The sequence below is a fragment of the Alligator mississippiensis genome, chromosome 4, assembly GCF_030867095.1.
Source record: "Alligator mississippiensis isolate rAllMis1 chromosome 4, rAllMis1, whole genome shotgun sequence".
NCBI classification, from domain to species: Eukaryota; Metazoa; Chordata; order Crocodylia; family Alligatoridae; genus Alligator; species Alligator mississippiensis.
Window position 1 is genome coordinate 136,695,274 of NC_081827.1, and position 26,127 is coordinate 136,721,400.

At 42.5% G+C, this 26,127-nt stretch overlaps 1 protein-coding gene across 6 annotated transcripts in view; it reads left to right on the top strand.

The window, feature by feature from the left end:
• ETV6 (ETS variant transcription factor 6) overlaps positions 1-26,127 on the top strand; it is a 175,092-nt gene that overhangs the window by 134,965 nt on the left and 14,000 nt on the right. For all 6 annotated transcript variants that reach the window (XM_019482254.2, XM_019482256.2, XM_019482257.2 and 3 more), the window contains 2 exons: positions 1,237-1,371; positions 7,746-8,288. In XM_019482254.2, the coding sequence (XP_019337799.1) occupies positions 1,237-1,371; positions 7,746-8,288 (678 nt within the window). The remainder of the gene's footprint in view (positions 1-1,236; positions 1,372-7,745; positions 8,289-26,127) is intronic.

Genomic DNA, 26,127 nt, shown 5'->3' on the forward strand with positions numbered 1-26,127 from the left:
TTCTAAGAAGTGAGAATTATGAATTTGAATCCCATCAGACAGAGAGGGAAATTGATCTTCATTCTTCCGTTCCTGGGAGAGTGCTGTAACCAATAAAACATTATGAAGTCAGGTACCACAACATCCTCTTCCACCACTGCCCGTGGTTGATGCACTGAATTTTGTGGGGAGCCCAATCTTGTTGGTGTTCTTTAAGAGACTGAGCCCTTCAGTACCTTTAATGAAGGAGTACTTAGGTTCTAGATCCCACTTGGGTTTAGATGTACCTAGGCACTGAGCTATGCTGACTTGCCAGGAATGGGGCAGTTCTTGGTATACACAATGGCACCTGGGAAACTCTAGAATTGTAAAGGAGGATTCCTTTGGAGTTTAGGCATCTCCGTGATTATGCAGTATCAGCCCAAGAGATCAGAACTGGAATTCTAGACTTAGGCATCCAAGTTTAGCTTAAGGCCCACTTCAGCCATGTATGTTCTGTATTGGCATTGACCCGGCTAAATTTCCTATGTGGAGAAATTACCTAGCATTCTATTATTTCCTTCAAATGTCATAATACTACAGAAATACCTTGCCACAATACAGAGAGGGAAAGGGGGATTTTTTTGGTTTTTTTGGGGGGGGGTTGTTTTCTTGTGGGGGGGGGTTTGGGGGAGTGTTAATGGAAGATATATCCTCTCCAGTATAAAAACTCATTATATAGAGATGCCAAAGAGAGGAAGTGTTGTACAATGGTTAAAAGGAGAGTGCTAAAAGTCAGGAGAGCTGGATTTTGTTCCAAGTTGGGCCACTGACTTACTGTATGACCTTGAGTTGGTAACACATTCTGTGTGCTTATTTGCCTGTCAGTAAAATTAAGACTGTCAGAAGAAGTGTGGGGCTGTCAGAAAAGGAAGTGTGGGGCTTCATTAACTAATATTAGTGAAGTTTTGAGAGCCTCAGAAGGGAGGCAGTAGGGAAGTGCAAAGTCTCTATAGCAGACCATTAAGGGCTGTTTTACTGATGTTTATCTCACACCCCCTATTCTTTCCTCTTTGACACTGTTGACACGCAAAATTCTTTCTGACTGCCAGTAAGGAGCCTTACACAAGAGTGAGTAAGATGCAGGTTTTTCCTGAAGGCAGTTTTGGATTGGAAAATGGCACCCGGGAGCCATGAATTCATGCATCAGATGGCTAAATGAGCCTTCCCAGCAGCATGTAGCTTTTCATTTCCTTTAGCCTGCTGTTTGTCTTTCAGGTGACGTACTGTATGAACTACTTCAGCATATCCTGAAGCAAAGGAAAGCTCGTATGCTGTTTTCACCTTTCTTCCACCCTGGGAACTCTATACACGCTCAGCCAGAGGTCATATTACACCAAAACCACGATGAAGGTAACAATGTCTCTTTTGTTATTCTTTCGTCTTTGTATGCACAGTTTGGGCGAGGCCTGGAGGAGGAGTTATGGGCTTCTCTTCTTGTTCAAAACCAATGAAAATAATTTTTCTAGCTTTCAGCCTTGATACTTGAGCAGCTAGCTTCCTTAGCTGTTAAAATGTTAAGGTAGCCTGCTGAGCCACGTGGCTGAAAGTTCTCAAGCTTTCCAGTTGCATTCCTTTGTTTCTATAATTCTGTTTTAACACCTGATGTCTTGTCCCGTATCCAAATAGCCAACATAACCTTTAAACAATATGCTGGTGACTTTTGTGGTGTCTATACATACACACACACTTACAAATGAGAGCGAGAGAGAGACAGAGAGTGAGTGTGCGTGTGGGCATAAGCATGAGTCTGCAAGCAAACGTGTGCCAATTAACTTTCCTCCCCTCACTTCCCACACCAAGATACTAGCTGTCTAGCAGACAGCTCTTTCTCTCTGCCTCATGGACTCACTGCACAGGAGATCAACTGGATGTAAAGGTTGGCAGGGTAAGAACAGGATATTCTCAGAGGATGTTTCAACTCGGGATTTCACTTTCACTGACAATCTCAGAGATTTAGAGTCTTGACTCGGATGGCCTGATAGAAGGCACGACTCTTTGCTCAGCTTAACTAAATTGGTAATTACTGTGTTTTCAGAGAAATTCTGTTCTTGAAAAAAATGTAGCTTCTCTTTCGATTATGCCATTTTTATAAGTAACTATCCAGGCCACCACTTAAACTAGTAAGGAAAGAGAAGTCTGCCATAAGCACTCATACCTTTTAAATGCAGAATCCAGACTCTGGAGTGATTTGAGATTTTAGCATATTATCAATGTAGTAGCAGCAAGACTAAAACACTAGGATTTCTTCAGATGTTCTTTGGAGACAGCAAAGAAACAAACTTTTAATTGTATTATTGGAATTTATTTTATTTTATGATTAGGATAAAGGGTGAATGAAGCATAGGCATCTTCTATGGTTTTGTAGGCATGTAGCGTCCCACCGTACTGAGTGGTCGGAAGGGAGTATACTCCTTTTTTGAGCTGGCAGGGAAATGTCCATGTTTTCTTCTCTGGAAAATAAGGGCTAAAAATATTTAATTTTGAAGCCTTTCATTTTCCAATTAAACAAAAAAGTTTCTGAAGAAAGTTGACATTTCCCATGAAGAATATAATTTAGAAAAAAGGCCAGTTCTCCTCCCAGAAAAAGTTTTGACAGAATCTTTTCTGCTATTGCTATTGTTTTTCCTCATCCTTAATCAAAACTCTAAAAAAAGAACTTGGATTTCACCCTAGTCCGTGTTCATCCTAGGAAGAGCCGCACACTTTTACAAAATTTAAGACAGGAGACTGCAGGACCATACTGAAGGGCATTGGGAGGGCAGAATCAGGAGCCCATGACTGCAGTACAGTTTTACCATGCTAAATATCTGCCCCAGTATAGCTAGATTCAAGCAAAGACTGATAGTGAAAGCTCTGTATATACACCCAATATTTTTGTTGGGTTTTTTTAATGGAAAACTGGGTATGGGCCAGGTGAGCCCTTTGTGAAATGTGTACTGAAGAACATATTGGGCAAATCCCAAGCATTGGAACATTTTGTACGCTAGCACTCAGTTCCTCTGGACAGAATCTTTGGTGTAGCTAAGTCACAGCTGTAAGAGCATGCTTGTGATTTAAAGCCTGGCTTATGATTTATAAGCTGTGGATTTAACAATCTGTTTCCCACACCAACTGTCCCATATTGCCTGTAATTCTCTTTGTCATCAGTAGGACCTCTTCCCAACTTGATCACTGCATAATTCTCATTAATAAGGGTCTGCTCAATAAAGGGCAAGCTCACATTGATTTCTGTGGGAACAGAAAGACCTAAAGCGCCTGAGCATCCAAGAAAAAAAATGTAGCTGATTCATGTATGTCCAGAATCAGTATTTCCATTAAAACTGAGCTAACAGCCCCTGACAGCTGCCCAGAAACAGCCTAGACTAATAACCCGTGGTAGATCATAACAAAGATCCTGAGTTTGTCAGTATCCAGTTTTCATTATGAGCTATGGAAAATGTCACAAGGTGGTTTGATGCAGGTGAAGGTCCAGTCACATCGAGATTTGTATTGTACAAGTTTTTGTGATCATTTAGTTTGAACACAGTCCAACTTGCTGAACAAAACCTGATTGATTCCAATAAATCCTTTCCTTTAGGGTTAGCATGAGCCCTATTTTGTCTGCATAGAGTACAGTGCTTTGAAAACATGCCTCCCTTTTTCTTTCCAACCACTAAATTGCCTTTTCTCTCTCTTCATCTTTCTCTCTCTTTTCAATTTTGTTGCTGATTAAAATTGAGAAGCATTTTAATCGTGGATCCCCAGCCACAAACCTAGGCAATGAGAAACCCTTTCTGTGCCAAACATTCCCAGGCAGGTACTGAGTGCTGCCTGTGTACTTTAACTTGCTGTCCCTGCCCTCCTCCTCTCTCACATTACTGCATGGAAGACCTTGCACAACTGAGTTTACCACACTTTTTCCTCCTGCCTGGACACTCCTGCTTTTTGTGTTGTGTGCTGAGGCATTCATTCCAGCATAACTAACCACACTGGAGAGGGGGCAATAGGGGTCTTGGTTTAGGACTACTCTCAGGCTTGTTTATTCTTGTATTCCTGATCAGGTCTCTTCTTCTCCAAAGTCAGAAACTATGCTAGCTTTTAACCTATGCAAAGAGAGTTTGATGGTCTCAAATCAAACAATGATCTGCTGAGGTCCCTTCCGACCTAATATCTATGAATCTATGAATCAGTTCCCTCTGGGCAAGTGTAGACATCTCTAGGGCAAAAGCTGATTCTGATCCTCTTGGGGCCACTATAGGGACATCAAGGGCCAAAGAAGCAAGAGAGACTGAATGATCTTCTTCACTAAGTACAGATAGTCAAAAAGCCCAAGACTGAATCAGTTAAATCTTTGCAGGTTAGTCTAAGCTGCGTTGATTAAACCAATAAGCAAGTGACCAGACATTCACTTTTGATTCCAAAAATGCAGCCACATGCCTTCTTGCTTGGCTGGAGCAGACAGCTTGGGCCAAGGCTAGCCCATGCACCCTGTGAGGTGGGGAGGGGAAGGAGGTTTTCAGGGGAGGTACAAAGCATCCTGGAATGCTGGGGGACTGTGAGTTAACTTGAATCTGGAGGGGATCTAGGAAAGAAGTTCCATAGACTGCTTTAACCTAAATCAGTTAAATCTGATACTACATCCATCCAGGTGTATCTTAAACTGGTTTCAGCTATTTTGAAAGCAGTTGATGTGCACTGAACTTCTGGTGTTTTACAGATTTGAACTGGTTTCCATTCACTTATGCTGGCTTATGTGTAATTTCTGTCCCTAGCCCTTAACTTCACTGGTTCCTTTGAATCAGCAGAGTCATATGACATGAAGCTTCTGCTGCTGCCTGCACCTGTTTTGTAGATAAGCAAAGAATTGCAGCCTTCAGGACTTACAATCCAGCAACTTTCCACTTCCTTTAGGAGCCTCACCTGTCCTTACAGGGATCATGGAAGTCATCAGCTTTCCACAGCATTGAATTCACTTAAAAAAAAAACTCATCAGAAATTATAATCTGATTGGCACATTTTTACAGACACAGACCTGTGCCCTGACAGCGAAGAGTCAGTGATGGGGAGCTGCAGTCCTGTTCCCTATTAATCTCTTATGTCCAAACTAAACATACTTCTCTCCAACTTTCCTCATATGGCTTGCTTTCCAACCCCTTCATCTTTGTCACTCGCCTCTGGATCTTCTCCAGTTTCTCTACTTGCTTCTTATATTGCAGAACCTAAAACTCCAAACAGTATTCCAGCTCAAAACAGGATATGGAGTATGACTAGGTCCAGGCAAGGGGAAAGCAGTAGCAATTAAAATGGGGGTAGAGAGAAGTTTTTCTTAATGCAGTGGTTCCCAAACTGGTTTGCAAGGCCATGTTAAATGGTCTACAGATCATACTAGGACATCCTCTCTTCGCCTTTCCCCCCCACCCTTTTCATTTTGATAAGTGTGCATAGGGGTCTGTGAAAAAGGGTGGGTTGATAGCAGTCACTGGGCGCACCTACACGAGATGCTACGGCGCAGTAGCCACGAGTTACTACATGGTAGCCTGTGGCTACAGCACAGTAGTGTTGCCAAACACTAACTGTGTGGCAATGGTACTGTGTAGTAGTAATGACCTAATATGCAGTAGCACCAGGAAAAAAACGTGCAGTGATGGTACTGCACAGTCCACTGCACATGTAGACATGGCTACTGAGTTGAAAGAGTTTGGGAAATACTTTCATAAATGGATTTGAGGCTTCTTGCACACAGATTGAACATCCATCTATATTTTAAAGTATAGTTTTTTAGCACTGTTCTAACATGACCTGGCCTTTCCACACTGGTTGGCCACTACTTCCTTTAAACTCATTTTTAAGCTCCATTGTTCAACTTCTGTTGTTCAGCCAATGCAGACAGGGCACAGCCTGGACATGAAGTTTCACTTCCTCCTGCTCTTCTGTTATTACTAACCTAAGTAGTTATACAAATATACTTTTCTTGTTTATGACCTCAACTATGTGAATCATAAACTCCAGACCCATCTAGCTTCCTCCTAAACCTTCACAAGGAAGCTGCTAGCTGCTGGCAAGTTGTGTAGGTGAACAGACAGTAGGTGGGCAGAGGGTCAGTGTAAGGTTGCTGAGCCAGTGTTAGCTGGAACCCAGTCTTCCCGGCAGATGAGCCCTGTTTGTTCAGGCCCTTTCATGGAAAGGTGCTGAGCCCTCATACAAACTTGCGTGGATTCCAGAACAGGCAGAAAGCCCCTAGATTCCTTTCTGCCTCACGCGATCTTTCAAAGGGCAGTGCCGCCATAACCAGAGAATCGGGGTTTTTTTTAATCAAACAGGCTGAAATGAATGAACAAGTAGGATGGCCACATTTACCTGTTTTGATTGTTGACATGTATGTAGGAGAAGGAAACTGTTATCACCTGAGGTTTCTGACAAACAGCATTGAAATTTTATCTCTGTTTTTCCAGATAAAAACCTGTTAGCCTTTGCTCTCTGCCAGTAGTTTCCCAATCAGAAAGCCATGGCCTTAATCGGGCAAAATCCATTTATATTTTATTTGTTGTAATGTTCTGGTTTGTGCATATGTCACCAGTCCCTGCAGATGCTATTTTGAATCCCTGCTTTCTCAGTTCTCCTTGATCTTAAAAGGACACAGCTAAAGTGAATAGGCCCACCCAAAAGTTGTAAAAGCTTTTTATCTAGTTGAGACTTCTTAGGCCAAGCTGAAAAATCTCACTGAGGTTATTTTCCAAAGGTCTTTTTAGTCGTAATAGTAGTAGTATTTTTATGTATTTATTTTTTAAGGTAGGTAATGGAGTGAAAAACAAGTACAGTATATAAGATAAAACTTTCTGCAAGAAAAAGTTCTTAGATTACCTAGTCTGTTTTATAGTCTAACAGGCTCTTTTTATCTATACGATTATATTACTTAACAGTATGGACACATGTAACACTTTGACCAGTTTAAATGTAGTTTAAACCTGAAACAGAGAAATGTACAAGTCAATAAAACCAGCTTAAAGCCACCTGGAACCATTCACAAGTGTACCTGGAAAATGAGGTACTGTCTTGAATTGATATATTTGGAATGGAGAATGTGTTATATGGGGACAATCATGTGTTACGTGGGGAACCATGACACACGTCTGGTCCACCTCCACATGTTCAGTAATCTTCCCAAGATACTCTACCTCTTGGATCTGTTCTCCAGATCCAAATTTTCAGTGCCCTGCAGAGTTTCAGCAACAGGGGTCCACACAGTGGCATGACTTGCAACAGGCTTTTATAGAATTTGCAGAAAAACAAAAGTGGTACAGATGAGCCTAACACTGGGCCTTCCACCCTTAATAAGTACCCCATTGAGCTGACCAGTATGGAATCTCTTGTCACCCTCCCTGGTTTTCTACTGTTCACACCTGTATACATTGGTTTTAAGTCCACCCTGTTTAATTACAGTAAGAAATGTTGTCTTAGGACAGATTTATGTTCTGTTTTCAAAACAATACAACAGTAAGTGAATAAGAATAACCTTCATTTCTATAACTTTTTTCCTCAAAGGATCTGGGAGGGTAGGTTGTCTGTCCAAAGTTACCCATATGTAGAGCCAGGAAGAGAACCAAGATGTCCTAACAAGCAGTCCCCTCCTGCATTAGACAACACTCCCTCCTTCTCAAGCACAATAGAAGACTGTTTTCAAACAGATTCCCTGAGCCAGGTCCTGTGATTCCATCATAATTTACATTTTTTACTTTTTTCCACAGATAACTTTGTCCAGAGACCTTCAAGACCATCAGCAGAAACAGTCCATCACAATCCCCCAACCATTGAACTGTTGCATCGCTCTAGATCACCTGTCACCACCAATCACCGGCCATCACCAGACCTGGAACAGAGACCGTTGAAGTCCCCATTGGACAACACTATCCGTCGCCTCTCCCCAGCTGAGAGGGTCCCAGGAACAAGGCATCAGCAAGAGAACAACCATCAGGATACTTACCCTCTCTCAGTGTCTCCTATAGAGAACAACCACTGCCCACCTCCTTCTGAAGTGCTTCAGAAGCCTTCCAGCCCCCGCCAAGAGAACACCCGAGTCATCCAGCTGATGCCTAGTCCCATCATGCACCCTTTAATATTGAACCCCAGGCACTCTGATTTCAAACCATCGAGGTTGTCTGAGGATGGGCTGCACAGGGAGGTAAAACCCATCAACCTGTCCCACCGAGAGGAGCTAGCATACATGAACCACATCATGGTGTCTGTCTCCCCTCCTGAGGAACATTCAATGCCAATTGGAAGGATAGCAGGTAAGTGTAACATCCTCTACACCTGTGATCTTCACCTGTCACATCATGCAAAAACCATGAACCAGAGAATAAGATTTATAGCTATCTGAATTTCCATTTGTACTTGATAACTTCAGAGAATGTGCTGGCATTGTGTAAGTCTCACTGTAGCTGTTGTGGAGGCAGTTAAGTATTACTTATATCATTTTTTCAGGTAAGTAAACATACCAACAGAATGTCCTGCCTCTGATCCAGCACTAGCATTAAAAAATGTTTATGGTTACTGCTTTTCAAGCCCCCTCTACACATGCAGGTAAAGGCATGATGGGATCTAATGCATGATCCACAAAATTGTGCCTCCTGCCATACTAAACGTGCATGGCAGGAAGCGTGGTTGTGGGATTGCACACTAGATCCCATTGTACCTTATTGCTGCTCTTCCTGCACCACCAAGAAGCAAGCTCCCATGGCTGAGAGCCCCCTCAGTTAAGAGGCTCGCAGCCACAGGGGTGCCCATGTACTCCTAGGCTTGGAGGATCACAGCAGCCATGACCAACTGGGCCTGAGGGTTTCATGCACCCCCAAGCCTTGGGGATTGCAGCACCCATAATCCCCTGGTCAGGGTTTCATGCTGGGCATGGTGAACCCCTGTGGCTAGGGACCCTGTCAGCTCATGGGCTCCCAGCCTCCAGGGAGACTGCTACACATGCAAATTAATGCTGGATAGCAACCAGCTATAAAGATAATAACATTGTCAAGGTCTAACTTTATAGCTGGTTAGAAATTTTTATCATATGATAGCTACTTTGCACATATAGCTGGTCTTAAGGTAATTGCACAATTAACCATTTAATTGTGCCATACCTGTGACATGTAGAGGGTGCCTTAATGTCCTTCCTACTCTACCTCCTGCCAATGAGTGCCCTTTAAAATGATAGGCTTGAAAAAAAGGACTATCCCTAATGGAGTGTCTTGCAAGCTGAATTGGTCCAAAAAGCAGGAAATAGAAAATGCTATCAGAGGAGCAGGAAATAATGTTTGAAGGAAAGGGTTTTAGGACAAGGACACATTCTGAAGTTCTCCCTGAGTCTGTTAAAGAACCTAACAGCACTTTTAAGTACCTTTGGTTTGCTACAAAACTTTAATCCTTCTCTTCACATTTTAAGTGAAAATGATGCATAGTCATTTAGATGAGGCTTTTACCAAAGCAGGATATGAGGGGTAGAAGTATTTTCAGCTTCTTCCACTGACACTGATCTATCAATTGACTTAATACAAACAACCTGCAGTGTCTACGGCATTAAGCAGTTTTACCTACTTAATAGAAAAGAAAAAAGGGGCAGGAGAAGGAATTACTATAAGCCAAACCACCTTCCTCCAAGACATTGTCTGAAGGCATCTAGTTCTTTTCTAGAACTTGTCCTTGCAGGAAGGCTACCATTTTCCAAGGCTAAATAGTGAGTGATGCTGGGAGGCCTTTGAAATAAGGCCTCAGGATTGTCCTTTTCCCTGAAGGGTGTAATCCTATGTTGCACTGAATAACTGCTGGAAGGAGACTTGAGAAAGAATTTGAGACACTGGAACATCTAAGGGTACTCAGAACCTCGCGGCACCGGGCCCAGTTGTATGACATGGCCATTCTGGTTACTTCTCTCCTCAGGGATACCTGCCTTATGCTTTTCTGATGTGTCTTATTACCAGGACTGTCCCTTCTGACAGGCCCAAATTTACCTCCATCCCACACAAACCTCAGGCTTTGTCTTACTTGTGTTATCGTAAATAACTGACATCACAACAGCTGAACCAGGAAACTGAGGTTACAGAAAGTGTTATTTGTGCTTAAAAGGGAACTGTAAATAGCTCAGGGTTGGGGGTGAGAGGAGGGAGCAGGGGAAATCCAGATGCTTCAGAAACATGCTGAATGCCCCAAATAACGGAGGGAAGGGAACATTCCACACTCCTTTGTAGCATAAACGGTTCAGTAGAAAATGCAGTGCCACAGTCCAGGGCTTTTATTTGGTATCAGACTTCTACACTCCACTAAAGGAACTTAACTTGTAGCCTTCTCACATTTACTGAAGAAAACTATTTACAGCAGAAAGACTCAGATTGTAAAGGTCAGAAGGATCCCATCTGACCATCTTGCCCTGAATAGCGAAGGACACAGACCCTTATCAAGTAGAGGGAACTGTCATAGAGACATTTACATTACAGGAGTCAATGGCACAACATTTAGTTCCTTGCCTGAATGACTTTCGTCTTTCCTTTTGGTATTTATCACACATGGCATGTCACATTCAGCCCCTGGCAGGTCTGTCAGATATTATATTAGGAGAGGTGCAAAACTAGCTGTGTTCCCTTAGAACGAAGCCTCCGTGGAACCTTGTTTTTGTTCCATTTTTACGTAAGGTGTATTCTCGGAAGTTATATTTGACTTTCTTGTTAAAAAAAGTAGCTCTTCAGGCTTGAAAACGAGAGTTAGCATTTCCTATGCAGCAGTTGGTTAGCTCTGGTTTCTCTGTGGGTTCTGCAATGGATCTGCAACACCAGAAGAGAGCACGCTGGGCACTGCAACAAGCATCAATGCTGAAGCTGTCTCTTTTGCTCTGTGCACAGATGTGATAGGAAAGAACCACAGTGATAACAGTCAGGCTGAAACAAATGTGTCTTTAACTGCAGACAGCCTGTAGCTTCTTGCCACATACCTATGCTGCTGTTCTGGCAGGGTTCAGGGACTTCTGAAACAGAGAGAGACTTTTCAAAGGGCTGACAAACTATTTAAAGGGAGCAGTACCCAATTCTTATACAGTACAGCCAGATACTACCCACCCCAAATTTAGTGACTGGAGAACTGGGCCCCTGAAAGGAAAGTGGCATGTAATGTTGTGTTTTCTTTTCCTCTCTGGAGCATTTTGCTCTCAGACTTAAGCTCCTTTCCGCCATCTTTTTCTATGACAACATTAACTCCTTAACACCTTAAGCTTCCCTCTATTGAGAATGCTTCCACTGTGAAGCCGGTGCTTTGTAGGTTGAGAGATTGGAAGAGTTCTGCTTTCTGTTGGCTAAGCCATTTGCTATACTAAGGAATTAAAAATAGAGCAATGGTCTCAAGTTAGATATTAGGAAAAACTTTCTCGTTAGGAGGGTAGTAAAGCACTGGAACAGGTTACTGAGAGAGGTAGTGGAGTCTTCATCTTCGGAGATTTTTAAGACCCAGCAGGACAAAGCTTTGGATAAGATGATCTAGTTGGGGATGGCCCTGATTTGAGCAGGGGGTTGGGCTAGTTGACCTCCTGAAGTCCCTTCCAACCCTAATTTTCTGTGATTGCTATGATTTCTAAAAATACTCCTAAAAAAACAATGTGCTGCTTTGGGAACAAACAAGGAGGCAGTGGGGTCTGGCAGATGGAGCAGCAGGTTGGGATGCAGGTGTTGCGGGTTCTATTCCTATTTCAAATATTTTAAAAGCCAAAAGCCAAAGTCTTCCCTTTCACTACCATGGGCTGGCAAAAAACATAGATCAGGGCAGGATTTAGGTCCAGACCTCTTAACACAAACGCATGCACACACACACACTCATTCACTCAATTAATTTTTGCTATAAAAAAAACATGTTTTCCCTAGCTTTTATCTGCAAACATCCTGTTTTCAAAATTGGATCAATAGAGCTCTGGACTGTCTGTTAGAAAAATAATGACCTCTACTCAGCAATTGATTAATCTCTCTAACATTTTTATGTAAGATCATTTTCAAAATATTAATTTTACTGATCAGACACTTTGGGCAAGATCCTATTTACCCTTCACATGCTCAAGCAGCACATAGCTATATTTTCTGGAGAAACAGAGTCACCCTGTGCAAGTATGAGGAGGAGGAGAAAGGCCTTTTCTCCCTTTTAGCCTAGTTCTCTAGTACCTAGGGCACTTGCTTAGGGAGTAGGAGACCCAGGTCCTATCCTTGCAATGGCAGGACATGGACAATACTCTCATCCCTCTGCTTTACCTGAGATAAAGGATGTTTTTGATGTTTCAAGCAATATGATTACTAGTTGTGTGTGATGGTTTGTTCCCCAAGTTTTTAAGAACAGCTTACACAAACGCTTGTCTAGGATGATTTATACAGAACTTATTCTGCTTTGTGCAGGGAGCTGGACCAGAAGACCTCCTGATGTCCCTTCCAGTCCTATTTTTGTATGATACTGTAATCTCTTGCTTCCCAAAACAGTGCTCCAGTCACCAGGTCAGGCTATATATTGCCCAGACCCCTCGCCAGTCATCCTTCTGAAGTTGACCGCTGCATCTTGCATTTAATATTAACTGGATAAAATAGATACACAGCAGTGGGGGTAATGCCTGTCCCAGTGGGAGCTGGGGGCCTAGCTAGAACCCAGGCCGGAGTCTTCTACCTTCATGCTGCTCCCAACATTGCTGTTCTGTGGAAAATGTTATATTTCTGACCTTTGTTCCAATTTGAACACAAAAAAGAAAGATCATGAATCTGCATATTGAAAGCTCCAGTGCCTGTGCACCTCTGGCCGGGGGGATCTGTCCACAAACAAGCAACTTTATAGCTTAAACACTTCCATATCATGTAAAAAGAGGCAAGGGGCATCCCTTTGGCTGAAACTACTGAGAGCATTGTACATGAGGCTTAGGCCTGCACAGCAACTGTAGTGATAGCATGGGCCAAAGTAGCTGTTGCTACAGTCAAAGTGAAATCCGGACCTCATAGAAGGCATCACTGGCCAGGATTTCAACCCAAGTATCTGCTATAGCAGACCGTGACAAACCTCTTCCCCAACTGCACAGCTAGTTTGTTGGGGAGAAACACAGGAGCTGCTGCATTGGCTAAGACCAACGATCCAATCTAAGGGCCACTACCAGCTGCTTATAAAATGAAGATGCAAGAAGCCATGCAAATGGTAATTATGTAATTACATTATCACGAAGGAGGTTTCTTCCTAACGTCTGTCAGTTAGAGCTTGGCTTTTGTTCCTTCTGGTTCATCAGGTAAATCCTTGCTAATAAAATTCTGGATGCTCTCTTTACTCATTTAAAAATCCTTTGTTTCGACACCCAGAATCCCTGTAGAGCAGCATCCTCAAAGAAGCTCTTGCAGTAAATGTATTTTCCTCCACAGGAAAAAAAAGCTAGTTCATTTGCCCATGATAAGGGTGAACTTCATACTGCTGGCTAGAGGTTCTGGAAAGCGATCATGGTATATTTTAACCACTGTGCTTCTACTACTCCTCTGTAGTATAATGGAGAGCTGGTGTATGTGCAAGAAAAAGAGGTGTCAAGAAGCAGAGTTATGACTTCTAATTAGATGGGAATCGACTACTCCCTCAGATCCATCATCTGTTTTGTGTTTAAGCCAGGACAATGAGAATTGTACAGATAATGCTAGTGTATGCAAACCTGTTTGGCTTTATTCAGGCAGATCCATTTGTGCAAATAGTTTGGAAAAACCAAAGCATACCTTCCATTAATATTCCTCTAAAATTGCGTATTGGTTTTGACTTTGATTTTTCTTAATGAAGGCTAAAGGCAGGTGAGTTTCTTGCTTCTCTTAATGTCTGTTAGTATGCAGTTCTTATCAGTTGGGTTACCTTAGCAACTGGGCTCTATTTAGCTTCAAGTGTTTTTCCCTTTCCAAGAGTCTGAGAAAAAGCAGTGTGATGTTTAAACTGTTGAGAGGATTGTTATCTCCCCCAGTCATGTATTGGACTGTTACTACTGAGCATTATAGTAAATACTTTTATAAAGGCAGCCAAAACCCTTCCCCTGCCAAAAGACATGGAAGCATGTTCTGCTCCTAGCTCTAATTATGACTTGCTATCTCTGCCTCAGTTTTCCCATATTCAAATAGGAGAGTGATACTTGCCTTACAGCGTTCTGGTTCTCACAGGCTCTTAGGAGCAACCCCTTAAATCAGAGCAAACCAGCATGATCACCGAAGATGAAATTCAGCCCCACATAGAGCATCAAAACATAGGTTGGGAATGACTTATGCTCCAAGTAATCCACACAGTTAAACTGCTCTAGCACTGTTGAATGTCATCCTGAAGTTCAATGAAGGGAAGCAATTTCTGGGTTTTTCCCCATTATTTTCCTTTAAATGGAGGGTTGGTAAGCATGCAATTTTTAATAGGTGAGACACTGTCTATTAAAGTATTTCTCTCTTCTCTTCTCTTCTCTTCTCTTCTCTTCTCTTCAAGGTTTTTTTTTATTTTGAACCTTGAACAAGCTTCACTTGTGAAGCAGTTTGTGTTGATCTCCAAAATTAGCATCAAATTAAAAGGCTTGTTTTAAAACAATGAGAAAAAAAGAAACTTTGCTGATTAAGATCTTATATTAGCAAGAACAAATATGTAGGCTTAAGCATTGCAAAAAAACCCAACAAATCCCAAGTAACCTGGTGACCAGTTGTTCCTCAACATACCTCTCAGGACTCAGGTTCAAGGGTGAGTATTTCTTCTTAATAGATCTGGTATGAGCACAATTTTTGCGCTAGAAGAACATTACCATTTTGGAGCAGGGTTGAGTTCTCTTTATTTCTATAGTTCTACCAGGACAATATAGAATTAGAGCAATAGGTCATATCTCAGGGGTGTCCAACTCATCTGGCCCTGTGGAGCAGATGAGTGGCCTGAGACCAGTCCAGTGCAGGGTTGGCCCTGCATACCAAATCAGGCCCAAGGACCAGGCTCCCCTCATTCCCTCCATCATGTACTGGATCCAGTGCGCATGGTGTCTGCTCTGGTTGGTCCAAGACTGTGCCACATGTGGCAACTGCCCCAGGACCATATGGAGCAGGCACTTCATGCAGCTCATTTCCCAGAAGGGCCAGAGCAGGTGCCATGGGCACTGAATCAGTAGGGCTAGCACCAAGGGCCAAATGATGTGGTTCTGCAGGCCCAATACAGCCCATAGGCTATATCTTTGACACCCCTGGCTTATCTCCCTTCCTGTACAATGTGGTATAGTTACAATATGGTGTAGAGTCACAAGCACCTTTTTAATGCATTACTTCATGCATTACTACGTCTATTCTAAGAAGGTTAATAGTAGAGCTAAAGCTTTACAATTTGTGTGCACATGTGCTAGCAAGATCTGAACATAGCTGCTATCAGGGTATCTTGTATCGTACTTGAAAGAACGTGCACCTCTGTTTTGCTTTGTTGTTATAGTTGTGCCTGTAGACTGCAAAGGAGATCAAGGCCCCACACATGCCTTTGAATGCATAGTAAGAGACAGTTCATGTCCCAGACAGCTTATAGTCTAAATCAGGGGTGCTCATCCCCTGGCTTGCAGGTCAGATCTGGCCTGAAGTGTCATGTCATATGGCCCACGGGGCACCGCAAGGGACCAGTAATGTGGTGGCAGGAAAGCAATGAGAGTGTCAATTGCCCCTCGGAGAGCTCCGTGGGGTGAATAATGTGACCTTTGCACGGGATCAGGCTGGTGAAGGGTCAGATCTGGGTGGGTAGGCATGCAGGATCAGGCCAGTGCACTGTCAGATCTGGGTTGACGCACAGCTGACTCTGTGTCACTCATCTAGCCCATGGGTCCAGAAGGTTGAGACGCCACTGGTCTAAATCAAAGCTGTCAAACATCTGGTCTGCCAAACTACTGGTGGCCCAGTGAATTTGGGGGCATGACTAAAGGGGGGTGGGTAGCCTGATACAGAATTTGGGGCCCAGTTGGACTTAGTTCTTGGCAGCTGAGGGGAGGGAAAGGGTGTGCCAACAGAGTCCCTTGCAGCTTGGTTGCTTCGCAGCTGCCAGCCCTGCCATCAGAATGACTGAGGACGCACAAAATATGTCTGCGCAGCAGTGACTGTGAAGTCGAGATACCTGAGTTAGCGTTAAACCTGAGAAGCAGCGTAAATTATTCCACGCTGAGCTCTGTAGTGCTATGTCTAGACTGCTACCAGGTCCCAAAAGAGCTTAAAAGCTAGATCAGGTATCTCTACAGTACAGTCATTTCTGTGACTGCTACATGGACATACCCAGAGCAGAAGCAGCCTTCTAGGTGAATATATTACCATCCAGTCTTCCAGGAGAAACTCAGAATCACAACCACAGGTCTTGCCATATACTAAGCCTTTCAGTTCCCCATTTTGAGAGGACTTGTTTGTTTACAAGGAAGAAGTTGGCTGGCAGAGCTAGTTTGATATTATATTAGCTATTTTGAAATAACTCCCTCAAGTGGTCACTCTGTTGTGGAATAAAATCACTCATATTCGAGAACACTTCAGGTATATAGACAGACCTACCAATTAGATATCCCTACAGCAGCATGGAGACCTACTAGTTGCATACTAACAGCCGATGCATGCTCCTCAGTAGCAGGTCTCCCTCCTCTTTAAAGCATTTAAAAGCTAGGTTTGTCCATAGCCTTAGCCTGTTTTGTGAGTGGAGGCATTATTTTGGAATAAAGTCACTCTTATTTTGGAATAGTGTCCACACAGGGAGCTATTGTGGAGCAGTTGTGCTGCACTAGCTATTCCAGGCCCTTTCCCTAGGTAGACTAAGTCCTCAGGCTTTTCATTCAATTATGTGCTTAGCTGTCAGATTTGACTGCTGCTCCTCCCTCCTCACACACACCTTAGCAGCAGAGTAAGAGCAAGTGTGAACTTCATTGTGCAAACTGAGCTGCTAGCAGGAGAGCTGTCATACAAGCTGCAAATCACTGTTCCTTCCCTTTTTTGGAAGGAAAAAAATGTTGACAGGACCAGCTAATGAGAGTTGACTGTGAAGTCTGCAGTCTTAGCTTTGAGGTATATTTTTGAAGAGCTTCCACATGGGTGGCAGTAGTAGCAATATTAGAAGTCTGGCTACCGCAAGGCTCTTAAGATCCCAACCTCATTTTCAGCACAGCAGGGCTAGATGGCACAGTACTAAGAATAGTGTCACCAATTAGTATTAGGCATGTTAAGAGTTTTAATGCAAAGAAAAGTCCAGTTGAATCCATTTTAACGCAGATATATCCTGTCACTTCTCATCTTTGCCATCCAACCAGAAGATTTTCTGCTCCGTTTAAATGCTTGCTACAGCAATTCTAGATTAAAGAGTTCAATTCTAATTTTGACCAAGTGACTAGCTCTCCTAAGTTACACAGGACTGTCCTGCATTTGTATCCCAGCATCCCTGAGGATTCTCTAGAATGGGGCTTTGGGCCCGATTTTGAGAAACTTGTTCCAGATCAGTGCTATACAGTGTCTGCTGTAGGTGCTGAGAGGACACAGCATGCCATGCACTGGCTTCACGCAAACATAGCTATACTGCTTCTAGCATGGTAGGTAGCTGCAGGCTACCTGCAGAACTGGAAACTGTAGGTCAGTAGTTCTTGGCTTTTTTAGATGCAGGGTACCCCTCCTTAGACTGAAGGCACCATGCAGAAAATGCCAGCTCTTAGCTTTCACTTGTTTTTTTTTACTAGGAAAAAAAAAAAAAAAAGCAATTCTCCTATTACAAGGAATTCAGAAAGACCACAACTGTTTAGAATTTTTTGATGCTATGGATTCCTATTTTAAATCTGTGAGTTTATGTGTGAATCAAGTGAAGGTGTTCACATAACTAATGGTGTTAATGTTCACTGGCATCCCAGGGCACCCCTAGAAGGATCTCATGGCACCCTGGTTGAGAATCACTGGTGCAGTTGCATTCCAGCAGCACTATGCTCAGACTAAGTGTTTCTGCCTCTCAACAACACTGCATTTAACTGGAAGTGGTATATATTACTTCTTTGGCACACCTGGGATAATATAAAAATGTTGTCCCTGAAGGTTGAACATTTTACACTTATGCTGTAGGGTCTTTACATTAGTTTACACCCACTCCAAAGCCCATTTTGAAGGCTGGAGAGCTGAGAAGAGGCCTCAGTTTAAGTAAGAATCATGTCTGTAGTTCTACCCTACATAGGAAAGTGCTGCTCCTAATTGTCACAAGTGAAATTGAAATAAGCTTGGTTTAAGCTAGAGTGAGAATGGTCACACAGGAATTATCACTGTTTTACCCGGATGATTTAAAAATTCACACCTTTAGTTAAACTGATGCAACTCTGCATTTGGACATGGCCTCAGAGTCTTCACTTCATACTGCTATCAGCAAGGTTGGCTGTGGTCCGAAAAGGAATTCCCACATGGCAGGGGGAACAAGTAGTGTTTCCACCATCATTCCCTCCATAAGATTTTGAAAGGAGCGGGAAAGTGTAATTTACTGCTTATGTCGGAACGATGAGAAAATCCCTGGGGCCAAACTGTATCAATACATGATCCAGCTGAATTCGCTGTACGCGCTCTGGCAGTTCATCGTACTGTTAAAGCCCCATGTGATCAGTTTTTCCACCGTTAGAAAGCTATCACTTTCATTACTGCTGCCAGAACCTAGAGATGAATTGAGCCCCTGCTGTAGACTCTGGGGCATCTCATTGTTGGGAGGACTCTACTACAAAGAAGTCTCCCTCACTGTTTCCATTTAACTGCAGTACCTGTCTTAAAGAGTCTGTCTTTTAAATCCTGGGAGGGACGTTTCTAGAGAACAAATTCAACTGCTCTCTGCAGTTGTGATAATGAGAGAAAACAGCACCTGCAACTTATACTGGAAATACCTGTTTGGTATGGGGAAATTGTTCCTTGTATGTTTTATATTGCTTTCAGCCTGCTTGTTAAGAAGTAAATTCCTTGTCTGCAGCCAGACAGAAATCAGGGCTGCGGTTACATTCCTGCCCTTTGTTGAATCTTTGATGCCGGATGGCTGAGAGTTTCAGTTACCCTGTTTCTCAATTCCTGGCCCATATTGCATACAACCCAGAGGAGGGCACTCTGACCTCTTCCCACAAACACAAAAGACAATGTGCTTTAAGCCTTCCCACCCCCTGTTCCTGCTTGCAACAGGACAAACCCAGATTTTCTTTTCTGTGTTCTTGCCTCATTTCCAATATCACACATATTCACAGTAGTAGTCTGGGGTTGTTCTGTTCCCCTCGCCCCGTATCTGGGTTCAAGGCAGAGAGCAATGTAGCAATTATTGTACTGTACTGTAAAGTCTGGCAACCTTCTCCTTAGCCCCAGTGTGATTTTACAGAACAGTACAAACAGTTGTTTGTCAGGAGGTTTTACTATAGCAGCCTGGCATCCTGCCTCAAGTAGCAGACAAAGAAAAATGAAATTGTCCTCACTGAAACACCTCCAAGCTTCACCCAGCCAACTGTACAATGCTGTGCAGGAATAAGGCAGATAGTTTCTCCCTAACCCCCACCTAAGATCAATTTACAACATGAAACAGGAGATTGGGTTATGTTAATTATTTTAGCATACATAGCTACAAACATTTTTAATTCCCATGAAATTTACAGATTTTTTCTTGTTTTTTATCCTGGTCTCGGTGTATGCCTTCGAAGTAGCAGCTAATCACACAGGAGTATTCTCCTTTTTCTTCTAAATGCACAACTTTTCTATAGCACTACGTATCCCCAAGTTGTCATACTGTGGGGAAGGATGGTCACTGTACCAGCAAGAGGCAAAGCTACCTCAGATCTAATTTTGGCTAGTAGTCAGGATCTTATAGAACTGGTTGTGAGAAATCATTGAGGAGCAAGTGTTTATAAACTAATTCAATTTTGACTTAGCTGCAGAAGGGACAAGTATAGGTCTATAACAGGGGGCTTAGCCTTCAAAAGGGCCATGCGTAGGTTGAGAATTTTGAAAAATTAAGGCAATAGGTTAAACTCTCAAATCAGTTGGACATGAAAGCTGAAAACATGGATATGCAAAGAGCATGGAACTATTTTAAAGCAAAAGTACAAATACTATTGTGGACCTGCATCCCAAGCAAGAGGAGAAGTTGGTGGGGAAAGGCCAGAGGCCTATGTGGATGAACAGGAACCTCAGATCAGGCATTAAAAGTAAGCCAAGGATTTACAAGCAGTTAAAAAGTGGGACTGGTTGCTGAGGAAGAATGTCTTTCTGTGGTCAAGGAATGCAGGAGCAAAGGGAGAGGCAGGGTTGACAAGATTCCACTCTTCATGAGCAGAACCAGTTTTGAGAAGGGGCTTGTATGCGCTGTTTAAATTGGATCCGTTCTAGGGATGGCTAGAGTGGAAAGCAGAACTGGATTCAAGATGACCCTGCTAAACTGGAGAAATGTGCCAAAATCAATAAAATGAAAGTCATTGAGGACATGTGCAGAGTTCTGCACTAAGATGGAACAATCAAAGCCACAAATGCAAATTGGGGCATGACTGGCTTGACTACAGTAATACAGATGAGCACTTGGGATTCACTGCATACTAAGAAGGAACTTGATAGCCATCTTCAAATACATAGATGGTTTGTTAAAAAGAGAATAATGATAGGCTATTTTCAATGGGCATGTCTACATGTGCAATTTATGTGTTTTTCCTAATGCACATTAAATTTCGTACCTCCAAAGTAAAGTACTAAATAAATCCACATTAGGCTCTCCCAGTGTGCACTACCAAGAGTGCATGCTTTTTAAGTGGGTTTTTGGTTGTAGCTATGTTGGTCTAAGGACATAGGCAGACAAAGTTCTTTGAGTAGATGTGACAACTTTTATTAGACCAACTGAGTAGTTGGAAAAAAAGTTCTTAGCATACCTTTTAAGTGATGCTTCATGTGCAGTAGCCCATTTTACTACGCCTTAGCATATTTGCATGGATTTTTTACTCAAAGCTATGATGCACAGTAAAATGGGCTGCTACTCCTCATTAACGTGCATGTGTAGATGTGCCCTATTTCTACAGGGAACAGGACAAGAAGTAATAAGCTTGAATTGCAACAAGAGAAATTTAGGTTGGGTATATTCAAGAATTTTCTAGCCAGGAGGGCAATTCAACACTGGAATAGGCTACCTTGAAAGTCTAAGAGTAGATTAGATAAACATTTGTTTGGGATGGTTCAGAGAAGTAGTTAGTTGTGTTAATCTGAAGTCATGTAGAAAACAGGGTAGATTTATACCTTAGAGACTAATCAGAGTAGAGAGAGAGAGAGAGAGAGAGAGAGAGAGAGAGAGAGAGAGAGAGAGAGAGAGATAGATAGATAGATAGATAGATAGATAGATAGATAGATAGATAGATAGATAGATAGATAGATAGATAGATAGATAGATAGATAGATAGATAGAACGAGCTTTCATTGATGGTTTAGATAGTAGTGATCCTTCTGTGAGTGGTCGTTTGGTCTGTGTGATTGTACTGTTACAGCCCCAGGTGATCATTCATGAAAAGTTCCCTGGGGCCAAACTGTATCAGCACATGATACAGCTGAATTCGCTGTATGTGCTCTGGCAGTTCATTGTATTGTTACAGCCCCATGTGATCAGTTTTTCCACCATTAGAAAGCTATCACTTTCGTTACCTCTGCCAGAACCTAGCGGTGAATTGAGCCCTTACTGTAGACGCTGGGGCCTCTCATTGTTAGGAGGACCCTGCTATAGAGAAGTCACCCTCATTGTTTCTATTTAACTTTGATATGTCCTGAAGAGTCTATCTCTTAAATCCTGGGAGAGACATTTCTAGAGAACAAGCTCAACTGCAGTTGTGGCAATGAGAGAAAACAGGGTTCTTCCAGCCATTTTTCTATGACATTAGAAAGCCTAAAGCAGAATCCAGATCTGGGTTTGGATCATGCACCTTCTTCCAGTCTGAGGTCATCCTACTATTCTTATCATTTTCCTTTTATCATGGACTTTTCCATAGTAATGAAGTAAAACACACACACACACACACACAAATACATACAAAATACAAGATGATATACATGGTTTCATGAGCAGAGAGTTAATCTAAAACATATCCCTTATACTCCTATTTTACTGAGCCATTGAGAGATTAACACATGGTGGTTTCCAGTGGAGAACTATAGGCTGTGCAGATACAGCTAACTGCTGCTTAAACTGAATTGAGATACAAGACTTTTTCCTGAAGTCAGTGAAATATTGCCAGTTACTTCACTGGACTCCAGTGGTGCCATATAGATTTATAGATATAGAAACATAATTAGGAAGCAAAATTGTGTTTTATAACTGATGCACAAGCACACTCAAAGCAGTGAGGCAAGCAAAGCACCCAAAAACTGATTCCAAAATATATATATAATTAAATCGGTTGATGTAAAAAGATTTGGGCAAGCCAGAACCTAGAAGAATCCTGAAAGTTAATCATGAGGTTTGTAGTCAGTTTGTTAAGGAGTGGAAATATGCATGTCACAGGCTTCCCTTCCTACAAGTATAATAGGGTCTAGCACTCACCAGCCTCTGGTCTGCATTCTCTAGGCCAGTGATCATTGATTCTCACCCCACGGCATCCTGAGGTGTCTTAAGATCGTTTCAGGGATGCCACAGAGGTGCCATGCCATGTTAGCACCGTTAAGTATGCAAACGTGATTCACAAGCCAAACACAAAGACTTCAAATAGGTATCTATAGTGTTAAAAGCATTCTGACCTGTTGTTGTCTGAGTTTTTTGAACAGAAAAAATTGTTCTGTGATCTTCCTGTAGTCTAAAAACAAGTGAAAAACAAAATCAAGTGAAAACTAAGAGCTAGCATTTTTCAAGGGGGCCCTTGAATCTAATGTGTGGTGTCTTAAGTCTAAAAAGACCCATTGGTTTAGACAGTCGGAAACAGAGAGAATGTAGGGGGTCCAGCCCTTCAGATGATGCTAAACAAGTCCACCCATTCCAGGGTTCCTGGATCCTAAAGGGCAGCAAGTCTCTCTTCCCACAGAGTCATGCTGGGAAGGTTATGACCCTAGTCAAATACACCTGCAGGTGTCTGTGAAAGCATGGGTTCAATATCAGAGCAAAATATCCCTAAAAAAATATACATTTTTGCCTGGGCTGCTCTCAACCAGGCTGTATCCAGCCCTCCCAGGCCCCACCCCCTTTATTCTGCTCTTATCATGCCTGATATCTCTCATATGGTGGGGTTGATTGAGCCCAGAACAGCATATTATTACCACTTTCTGGGCCAGCAGGGAGCTTGTATACTCCATTACAGGACCACACACTCATCCCTATGCATGTTCCTGCTTGTTAATACATTGTCCCTTGAAGGTTACAATAGAAATAAATAACCTAATAACTTGAGTGCAGGGGAGCAAAGGTTTCTGCCTCTTTTGTAATTCTTTTAGCTATATGGATTATTCCACTCAGTAGAGCTCCAGAGTGGGGTTTTCAAAAGGGCCATGTGACTGAATCCACTCATGGTCAGACAAGGGAAAGAGAATGTTTTGGTGGAGCAGGGGAGAAGTGGAAAGAAAAGGAAGAAGAGAGAAGAGTTGGAGGGGAAAGACTTTTTAAAAATTAGAATCCTTGTGTTTTCTAGTTGTTTTTTTCCATAGAGTTTTCCATTGAAAGATCTCACTGTTCTTTACAAAAAGGAATGAATTACCTTACTGTCTTACGTACTTACATGGGCAGTCACCAACACAGCATATGAGCATGAGCACCATGAAAAGGAGAAAGCAAATGCAACTATCAAATTCCCCTTCCTTTGCTCCTTGTAGGAGAAAACCTGATGGCAGCTGACAAAGTAATTTGTTGCCTACGAAAACTCATGCTGCTGTGAACTAGTTAGCCTCTAAGGGTGCCTGTACATGAGGAGTGAGGCTGCTCTGACACACTGGAATTCCATTGCATCGGAGCAGACTCAATTGCGATTAATCGAGTCTGCTGGAGCATGGCAAGTCCTGTGCTCCAGCAGCCTTCTGTGTCTCGTGTATCACCTTAAAAATGGTGGTGGGGGCATTTGAACTAAAGCTCATCGAACAAGCCTTAGTTCAAGCGCCCCCGCCACCGTTTTTAAGCGCAGACATGCTGATATATGAGACACAGTGGTGCCTTAATTAGAGCAGCTCTGGGATCCACTCTAATTAAAGCACCGCACCCCCACCTGCCCCCAGAGTACATGTAGAAGTACCCTGAGGTGCCACCCTGCCCTTCCTTTTGCTTGATTTCAGACTAATTCTGGTCACCACCTCTGTGACTTCTGATGGAGCTGTTCCACTTTGCATGAAATAATTAAATAGTCACTGGGGCTAAATACAATAAAAAAGCCTGAGGCTGAATTGATTCAATCTTCACAGGTTAGTCTAAGCTGTGTGGATTCAACCAATAAGCACGTGAACAGAAATTCACTTTTGATTCCGGAAATGCAACCACGTGCCTGTAATGGCCCAAACCAGAAGCCGGGCAGGGGGACTCTAGAGCACGCCTCCCTGCTGGGCTGTAACAGTCAGCTTGGGCCAAGGCTAGCCTGCCTACCCTGCAATTGTGGCAGAGGTGCAAAACTTCTTGTGATGCCGCGGGACTGTGAGTTAACTTGAATCTGGAGGGGATCTGGGACAGAAGTTCCATAAACTGCTGTAACCTAAATCAGTTAAGTCTGATACTACATCCATCCAGGTTTATCTTAAACTGTTTTTAGCCATTTTGCAAGTAGTTTATGTGAATTGAACTTCTGTTGTGTTACAGATTTGAACCGGTTTCCAGTCACTTATACCGGTTTTCCTGTAATTTCTGTCCCTAGCCCTGATAAGAGAGAGAGAATCACTTTTTCACTACTACATGAGGGGGGATCTAATCTCCAGCCTATTGACTACTTCATATAAAATATTTCATTATGTATTGGGGCAAGGCTGTCATGCAGATATTTCCCACTCGCAAAAAACAAGACTAAAGAATTTCTCTCCTTGGCACTACAGCATCTTCCTGCCTAGTGGTTAAGGCACACTCCTGAAAGGTGGGAGATGTAGGTTCAGACCTCCCTGGGGCAATAGTGAAGGAAAATGCATCCTCATCTCCTACATTCCCTTAGTTAACACTCTTAATTATCAGGTTGTTGAAGAAAAAGGAAATAGTGGCACAACTAAAGCTGTTCTATCTGAGGCCAAGCGTGGTTGGTGTTCCCAAAGCAGGCCTACTGGATCAAGCCCTGCATGTGGAACTGGCAAAGGAATGGTTAATTTGTGAATCCTCATGTGAAAGAGTGGTGCCAAGCTACTCAGCCAGTACCATCAGGATTCAGGTACTCCTAGGCTTGCCCAGAAGCAAACAGAGAGGAGCTGAAGGGGTTCATTTCAAGAAACATAGATGCCTGTAGGCCTTCAGTGCCTCCAGGACTAAATGGCAACTAATGGAGGAGGGTGAAGATCACAGTTTTGGATGCAAGTTAATAAAGTGGCAGTTTGGTGTCTAAGTGCAGGTGTGGGTCTAGCCCTTAGCTTGAGTTTCTCATCTGTAAGATTGGGCCAGGAGCATTATGAAGCAAAGATGGTAAGGACTTTGAGGTGCTCATTTATATCAGTAAAAGATTCCAGATAAATATGCTAATTATGAATGCAAAGTGGCCTACACATGACTCTTATCCCTTGCAGGATTGAATTTTGTAGGTCTATGTTGTATGAAACACAGATGGTTGAAAAATACCAGTTGTTTTGTGTAGGCAATTAAGGGAACTTTTCAGATTTATTTCCCACTAAAATTTTCCATTTGGTCCAAAATTGATATTTTTTTATATTGAAACAAAAGAAAAATTAAAAACCAATGAACAAAAAATTGGGAAAACAAATTTATAGGGAAAAAAATGCAAATTTTAATCCAAAAAATACTTTGATGAAAACATTTTAGTCAGCTCCATCTTCCACATAGGACTCCTTCTTGTTCAAGAAGAACAACACTATGAAACGTCTTGGTCGTTGACAGGGAGGCTTCAAATACCTTATAATGGACACTGTATTTAGTCAAAAGAGAAGAGCCCCAGGGTGCTGTGGTATTTAGTTTTCTTAAGTGGACAGGTTCATGCAATACATGAAGGTACGTGGGGTTTTTTCCTTTCAG